Below are 8,846 nucleotides of genomic sequence, written 5' to 3'. Positions count from 1 at the left end.
GTAAAAAACCCCCCCCCCAGACACAGCTGAAGATGGGTGGAAAGCCAAGCTAAGCAAATGGCATGGGCAAACTGAGCAACCAAGGCAGATCAGGAGAGGAGGCAGCAAAAGACAGAACAAAACAAGCAAAACAAAACAAAGGAGAAAAAAAAATGGTACAGTGTTCCACTTTGGTTGTGGGGGTTTTTTCAGGTTTTGTTGTTTGGAATTTTGTTTTACATAAGCAGCCACAGGAAGGACCGATATCCTCCAGAGAATTCCAACCTAAGCATAAGAACAAGTTTGAGAACCACTCTGATAGAGGTCGAAGTGATGGTCTAACAGCCAGCACCAACATTTCTGTTTCACCTTTCGCACTTGCGGACTTTTCCTCTTCAAGGAAAAAAAAAAAAAAAATGCACTTGGAAGTGGTTATTCCCACAGGGGAACCAGCTGCAGGTAAAGCAGTCAGCACACCTCTTTGTATTTCTTTCTGAACACTAAAACAACACACGGGCTGTTTTCCCCTTCAATATGTCACTGGAAATTTTCCAAATGAACATGCTAGTTAGTTAAATACAGTTTGTAGATTCCATTCATCAAAACTTTCTTGACATCTCGAGTACCAGTTGTCACAAACTTGAAAGATAGGTAGCAACTACATGGTAGGGAACAAAAGAGAAGATCATTACACAGGAAGCCAGGCAACATTATATTTTCTTTTTTTACCTATCTTAAGAGAAACCCTAGACATGTTTCCTTAATACTGGAGAGAAAAAGAAGTGTGAAGTTTTTTTTCTTTAAAATGTTCAAGTTCTAATGCAAGATGCGTCAGCACCCATGCATAAGCTGCTCATTTACTCAGTGGTTTAAATCAAGACAACTTTCTGTATACAAAGTACCTTCTACAACTGTAGTGTGGCCATCCTGATGCTGCAGACAAGGGTTCCTGGTGCAAAACCCATTACAGGCATGGATTGACAGTGGCTACTGATGCCAAGAGGCTGACAAGCTGAAGACAGGTATTTAGCCACTTGGCACCATGCAGCTCGCCTAACGCACCAGGAAATCTTGACTCTCAGCACCAAAAATCAGGAAAATAAAAACCCAAGGCAAACTGTAGTTTTAATTCTTTGATAGTGCCCAAAGTAGGGAATTCTTGGAGTAAGACATCCTAACCATGGGCACTCTCACATCAGATACAGCCAAGGAAACTGCTTCTTCCACGTGTGGCTGTCTTCAAGTACGTTTGCTGGGCTTTTGCTTGGTTAAGCAGGTGAAAGACATGCGTCTGAAACGGTTACTTACGTCATCCACCTCTGGAGTCTGTCAATGAAAACAAAATAGGTACAACAGGCCCCAATTCGTTACCTGAGCTCTCCAAGAAGTGATGATATCGTACTCAGAGTCGGTCCGTTTTCCTTTTTTGCTTCTGCTGTTGCTATCTGATAAAGCAACTTTTCCATTGAAAATGGTTTGGCTATACGTCGTCTCTTCATTTCCTGGGACAGAAATTGCCAAATTAGTTCTTGGGCTAATTTGAAAATAAAAAGTCATGAAGAATGAATTCAATGTAGCAAAAAGTAGGCTTTGAAAACAACCAAGAGCAAGAGCTTTCTATAGTCCGAATATAAAGTATTTATGCTCCTAACTTACATCCAGCACCTAACTTCACACTGAAGTAAACGCCGATTATGAACCAGTCCCTTCAGTGGAAAGCCAGGTGCCCAAGTGCTTTGCTGATTTGGGTGTTCCTGTTGAAAGGACTACGAAAGAAGATTTTTCTGCATGTGCTTTAGGTGAACTAATGCCACAGAAAAAAACCTTGAAAACTTAAACCAAACGCATGCTACCAGACACGCAGAATCGACTGCTTTCCCAGAGAATGCCCTAGGTGCCCATCATAGCTAACATTTCCTTTTCGTTCCAAGTCACCTGTAGAGAGCAAAAAGGTATCTGCAATGCATGAGGGTATATATGTCTGTATGCTCTCTTTTCTTAATATGCTTTACTGTGAAATTTAATGCAGAGAAAAGAGAGGCAAAGTCTGCATATACAAAGGGAATGGGGCAAACCGCAAATGCTCCAGCATCACCACATTTCAGGTGTGCCCTTTTTTTCAAGGAAGAAAATTAAACCTCATCAGTGGAAAAGACAAGGACAGGAGAGACGTCAAGAAAATGAGAAAAATAAAGAGAAGGATGCCCAGGCATAGATTAGCATGCAGTTCACTGAAGTGGAGGAACCAACAAACACCTCAAAATTCTCTCCCTAAAAATTCGTTTTTCCTGTGGAGACCCCGAGGAGTAACCCAGTCACTTAAACTCAGTAACACACTGTTGGCACTGTCAGCCACCCAGTAAGATCGAGTCTTCTGACCCGCTTAAGGCCCAGGACTGCTGTTATTTTGCATCTTTTAAAGCGTCAAAAAGACAACAACTAGCAAAATGGGCAGATGTCAGGGAAGAGAGACAACAGGCACGAGAGGGGGTTTCAGTTCTGCTCAGTTTTGCCTGTTACTGATTCCTTGCTGTGTAAGCCTTTAAATTCTTTTAATTTTTAATTTTTTAAATTTTAAATTTTAAAAGTCTTTCATTCCTGTCAGTACAAACCAACTCATTTTGGTAGCTTAAACCCTTTTGATAAATCTTACGTAGGCAAATTCCTTGATTTACTGTGCAGTTGGGAAAAGTCTCGAGTTTTCCCAGGGCCTGAAGAGGAACGGTTTGGTTTATGTAGAGTCAGAGAGTTTTCAAATGACACGAACACTGGAGTGTAATGTGAAGATGCCATTTTGGTTAGGAGTTAAGCCCACCAAGTACCTACTCGGCACAAACAAAACCAAAGATTCATCTTTAACCTTTTTTTTTTTTGTTTTCCCCCTCACCCCTGTAATGCTAATTACATGCTCTTGGCATTTCTTTTATTGGAACCAAGGTATTGTAAAATTAATCATTTTTAATAGCACTGATGGCATATGCTGAAGTAATAACTAATATAGTAACCTTTACTAACCAAAAAGCGTTCAAAGGAGGGCCATAGGCAAGAAAAGCGTTCTTCAGAAGGTTCTGCTAGAGCCTGCCTGGGGTCAGAACAGCTGCACCTTTAGAGGTGGTAGAGGAAGTTTTGTTGCACGCTAGATTTGCGTTGCGTATTGTCCGAGGCTGCGCAAGAAGCCACCCCATGCCAGAGCAGAAGCCCACACAGGCGATGCACACGGCCAGGGTAAAAGGCCACAGTGGGCGGTGAGAGGAAAAAGTGAGGTGCGCTCCTGCAGGCTGGCAGCTCAGGGACCCCCTCAGCCCGAGATGGGTCTGTGCTTGCATTCACAGCACAACTCACTGGATCTGAATTTATCTGAATTTCTGAATCCATGCACGTTTTTCTCTTCCATACAGTACTGAAAATACACAGCTAAGTGTTTTAAAATGGACTTCTCCTTGCTTTTGACCTACTGCCTGATCATTTCTTTTAATGGCCTGTTCTTCAGTGTTATGAGAGACAGCAAACATTCATATTACCTATCATCTTGCCACTCGTGATCCCATCTTACTATCGTATACGTCTCTTGGTCATTGATTTTCCCAGCTGAGCAGTCCTCTTATATGTAATGCATGGGCTAATTCATACCTTTAATCATTGATGCCTCCTGTGCTTTTTCTAGTTCCTCTATATTCCTTTTGCAATCAGGGACTCAGAATTGCACAATTATTCAAGCCATGGCCATACCGAGAGCCTACACAGAGCCATAGCCATGTCTCTGCTTTGTTCTCTATTCTCTCCTTGCAATTCCTAACATTCAAGATTTTTTTTTTTTAAGCGTTTCCAGAGCACTTGGCTGGCAGCTCCATAGGAATCCAAAGACCTCTCTTCTCAGTAGCAAGAGCTCATTCAGAGCCCATCACTGTGTCTGTCCAATTAGGATTATTTTTTACTCCTGAGTCTCTAAATATTTATCAACCCATTTTCTCACTCAGTATCATGAATTCTTTCTGTAACACCTCATAGCTTTAATTTTTGCTGTCATTACCATTAATAGCCGCAGCATAAAGGATTAGTTTTGTTACTCACTTCCCTTTCTAGGTTATTTAGGGATATGTTGAACTGTACTGGTCTTAGTACAAATTCCTGAGGAACGCAGAAAAAGACCTCCCTCCACAATAAAAACTGACCATTTGTTCCCATCCTTTGCTTCTGTTTAAATCAGGTTTTTTTTTGGTGTGTGAACTTTCCCCCTTCACCCACAGCAGGTTAACGTCTTCAAAAGCCTTTTCTGAGACACGCTCACAGACTCTGTCAAGCTGGATCCCTTTGGCCATCCACCCTTCCAAAAGTTTCAAGGCCTGGGGTCCATGACCTCGCTGCAGAAGCCATGTCGATTGCCCCAGTCACATTCTTTTCTACATTTATTTTTTCTTTCGGCCTTTAGCAAGTTGCTCTTCGAACTCTCTTTTTAGTCTGCATTTGTGTGGATTTACATGCATCTTGCTAGAGCGGTTGTTTTATTTGCATTTTCATCTTCTGGACACAAAAGGGATTTTTTTGGTCTCATTTCAAACAGACTCCTTTCTCCTGGTGTTTAGCCATGCCAAGTTTAGTGGGATTTGCCTTTGGAATTTCTGGGGTTTTTTGCTAGGGAATGTGCATGTGTTGTGAGCCTCTAACACGGCATCTTTAAACAATTTCTATGCTGCACGCAAACACGTAACCCTTCTGCCTGCATTCTCAATTTAACAAGCTTCCTTGGCATTATGCGAGGCTGTCTTTTGAAATGGAACACCACAGTAGTGGATGTATGGTGTTTTACTGCTCTTTCAAGGTTCTTAATATCTCTGCCTCCCATCACAGCGCAGCTATTTGATAGTGATGTTTTGAACTGGGCTCCACCATTGCCGAGAAGCACGGCGGCAACGTTTCTTCTCGTGTGGATTTCCTGGCTACCTGCTCCCTGAAGCCATGTTGGTTCTGGCACCACATACCAACACAACCGCTGTCCTAGCTCGGGGGAGGAGACCAGCATTTCCCATTATCACTGCATGTCCTGCCCTTGCAGCTTTAGCACGACACAGGCTACGTCTACACACCATCCAGTATGGTGAAGTGGGAGCAGTGGATGTGCAGAGCCAGACAGCTGATGCTGAGGACCCAAACATCCACAGGACGTGCCTGTGTAAAGCTGATGGCTTCACTTCAGAGCAGTCTAGCCTGGTCCTGTGGCCACGCTGCCACCGATGTATGGAGGACATGGGGTGCACTTCTGGAGCACCTCTTCCCATTTGGTTTCATCTGAAAGCAACCCAGTCTGCTCAGGCTAAGACATCTTCTGTGACAGAAACCAAGGAATGGCAACTGTGTGGCCCCTGCTAGCATCTTGGCTGGACAGTCAGGAGCACAATGCTAATACCAGGCTTTTCCTCTTTAGGGTGGGAAGATCAGTGCACAGGCATTCTGTCACTGCTGACAGAGTTAAACCTGGCTTATTTGACTGCAAGCTCTCTCCTGTGTGCAGCAGTGCTGCTCCAACTGGATGACTAGCTCCACCTTTCCTATGTACTTCTTCCCCTTGTATTACAGTACCAGCTGAGTCTCTTCTTTCCACCACGTTTCTGGTGGGCCCTATGCCACCAAAGCCCTCCTTTAAAACCAGACATTCCTTCTTATTTCCAAACCTCTTGACCAGAGTGCATTCATTTAGTCCAATATTCTGTTTTCCTAAATGAGTTTTACTGACTTTGCCCAATGCCTTATTTGAGGATATGGAGTTACCCCTTTGCCATTCCAAACTCAAACTCTTCCACCACACCTGTGAACCTTCTCCTCATCCTTAGTTTAAAATTTCAAGAGCTCTTCGGGTGTTTTTTAAAAGCCAGCAACCTGGTTCCACATATGATTTAGGTGAAACCTGTCTGTCCCTTTATACAGGCTTTATACAAACTCCTTTATTCCAACAATTATCCCAACTCCTTATAAACTGAAATCAATGCAATTTCAGATGCAGAATTTCATTTTTCCATATATTAAAGGAGATTGAGCAGTCATTCAGTACATGAAATGAAACAACATCGTTTAGTAATATAAAGAGAGTCACTATAAAAAAATCAGGTCACAGTATCACAGAATGAAAACAAAGCTGACGTATCAAACAGCTGATAACTGTCAATATTGCTGCTGAGAACGGACAGACAGGAGGGTACAGTTGTTTGTCAGAGAGTTCATTAACAGTCCAAAAAAGGGGATCTTGCTCGTTACACAGAACTTCTCACAACCTCTGAAAAGCACAATCCCAGCCAGCCTCTGTAAATAGCAAAGTGCCTTGGCAAAGTGAAGGAACCAAGGAAGAATTTCCAAAATTTAAGGGAGTTAAGAACATAGGACAGTTTGAGGAAAATAGAGGGAGAAGGAAAAGAACAATGCAGTAGGTATTTCCAGAGTTATTTTGATATAAACATCTATCTGTGGTTCTTGTAAAGTTTGTGAGAGCTGACACTTCACTTCCCAAGGTAGGTTATCATAGAATGGAATCTGCTGGATTTTCAGTCAGCTTATATTTACCCAGCACAAAGCTCTTAAAAATTAATTAAAAGAAACTGTTCTTCAGAATTTGAGGCACCAAGAAGAGCTTTTTAATTGCTGCATAGTGATTTCTGTCTCTTACAGGAGTGGCATTTTCACAATATCAAACAAGTGTTCAGTAGAGCAATAAATACAGCATATGGAGATAATATAACTGTGTACCTTCAGACAGAAAAGGTTAGCTCAGGATTCTCATTCCTTACCTACACACATATACAACGCCCACCTTCCCCCAAAATAAATCTGTAATAAAATAACCTTTTATTTCAAACTAAGTTAATATACAGTTAGTATAACCAGGCTGGAAGAATTCCATTAACCCTAAAGAACCAAAACCTATCTGTGAACATATTACATTTGATTACTTACTAACCACTTGGTCTGAAGCTGAAAATGGTAACTTGAGTAGTGGCTTAGCTATAAAACACCACCAAAATAGCATTTGTAACACATGGTATATTTGAGGAGGTTGGGAACGCAATTAGTGACGTACACTCTTTGTCCAGGAACAGAGAAATGTAGCCAAAATCATGACGATTGGGCAATTCACCTGTTTGTTTCTGCAGACAACTTGCCTCAGCTGTGTGAAAAGGGAACGGGAAGTTTGTTTTATTTACAACTTAGTATCGGATGGGCTGGTCAGTGAACCTAAGGATTTTCAAGTTGATTAAAATTGAAATTGCCCTGATCAACAGCTTTTCCTGAATGAAGGGGCAGAGAAAGACAAGCAATACAGCTGTGAGTATTAATTGACTCTGCCTATCATAGGAGCTAACAAGCACAGTTATTCAGATATTTGCACCTGAGATTCTAATGGTTCTAGAAAACATCACTTAAAAAATTAGTAAGCATAATACAATATGTTATCATTAGCTCTGAAGGGATTTTTGAAAAGCTTCCTCACAAACTGGTCTGCAGGCATAATAATCTTCTGAATTTTTCAAATATACAGAAGTTTTTAGCTATCAATTATTACCTCTGTTGCTTTTCTAAAAACACTGGACTGTCTTATGCCTTGCAGAACTTTTTCCTTTTTTTATTGAGTAGTCCACAAAAATAGACGCAGTGGTACTGGTCTCACAACACTATCAATCCTGGAATGTCTGGTTTGCTGTCGTTATGGATGGCAGGGCTGTGAATCCATTTTGACGCCTTTTCTCAACTTACCTTGGCTGTTTTAAAACCCATACTTGTCCACTGGGTGGTAGCAAAGTGCACTGTTTCAGAAACACTATAGCCACAACACACTTTAGACACAAAGGATCCAGGAAAACAGACAACAAACTGCCCGCTCTGCTGTACAGTACGGTGCACTCTGATCCCCTCCTTACACAAGATTTCTGGGGAGATCTAGAAAGACATAAAAGCAAAACAACAAAAAAAAGAAAAAAAATCAGAACTTTCTTTTACAGTTAGATTCTCTTACTTGCTGGATACTGCCACATGCTACTTGTTGTGGAGAAAAGCTGTGCTCTCCTCACAGCTCAGCTCTGTTCGTGTTCTCTCTCTTCCCTTCTGCACATGCTGAAGCTTAGTGTTTGGAGTGAGAATTACAGAAGTGGCTCTTTTAAAACCAACAGTTTAAACTTTCACTTGCCAAACAACCTCAAACACAAAGCCTCAAAACAATACTATCTACTACTACAGAAAGTAACGCAGGCCATTCGGTTTTCCATCTAGATCTTTTCAGACTTGGCACTGAATCTACTTTGCTACTGCACTTCTGTTAGAGATGTTAACACGGATAGCTGAGGGAGCTGGTTTTGTTGTGAGCTCCCAAATTTGTACTTAAATGTACTAAATGGAAATTGTTATCCACAAATAAACAAGGGAGCCAAAAATACTTCAAAATCCTTTGAAGTATTAGGCTTCTCATATCCATGCTGGCATCATAAAATGTCAATCATGGCTGATTAATTGATTACAAAACACTCCCTTTTGTGAGGTTAAATACATTATGGACAGTATTAAAAATGGACATGTATTACACTGTCACATTTATTTTTATTTCAATGTTTTAACATGTGAGCCTTGTTATAAAAATGCCATGTGGGTAAACACTGCAAGTAGAAAGTAGCCAGGATTTTAACAACAGCCTCTACTGTAGTGTAAGACAAAACCAAAATAAATCCCCAACCAACCAGCCTTCTGATTAGCCTCGGGTTCTCAGATGGGAATACATCTCCCAGTGTTAACCTACCATTACATTACTTTCAAGCATTTCCAGCCCTGGAGTGCCATTGGCTTGCAGCAGGGTATGTACCACATCATCAAGTTTGTTCTCCTCCGCAGCA

At 41.4% G+C, this 8,846-nt stretch overlaps 1 protein-coding gene across 1 annotated transcript in view; it reads right to left on the bottom strand.

Moving 5' to 3' along the window:
- Positions 1-8,846, bottom strand: part of JARID2 (jumonji and AT-rich interaction domain containing 2) — a 229,731-nt gene that overhangs the window by 6,017 nt on the left and 214,868 nt on the right. Inside the window, exons 14-16 of the mRNA XM_009637944.2 lie at positions 8,753-8,846; positions 7,720-7,902; positions 1,351-1,481 (exon numbers count right to left, since the gene is read on the bottom strand). Of these exons, the coding sequence (XP_009636239.1) occupies positions 1,351-1,481; positions 7,720-7,902; positions 8,753-8,846 (408 nt within the window). The remainder of the gene's footprint in view (positions 1-1,350; positions 1,482-7,719; positions 7,903-8,752) is intronic.

Source organism: Egretta garzetta, unplaced genomic scaffold (genome assembly GCF_000687185.1).
Source record: "Egretta garzetta isolate BGI_Z169 unplaced genomic scaffold, ASM68718v1 scaffold14, whole genome shotgun sequence".
NCBI classification, from domain to species: domain Eukaryota; kingdom Metazoa; phylum Chordata; class Aves; order Pelecaniformes; family Ardeidae; genus Egretta; species Egretta garzetta.
This window is presented reverse-complemented; position numbering and strand designations above follow the sequence as displayed.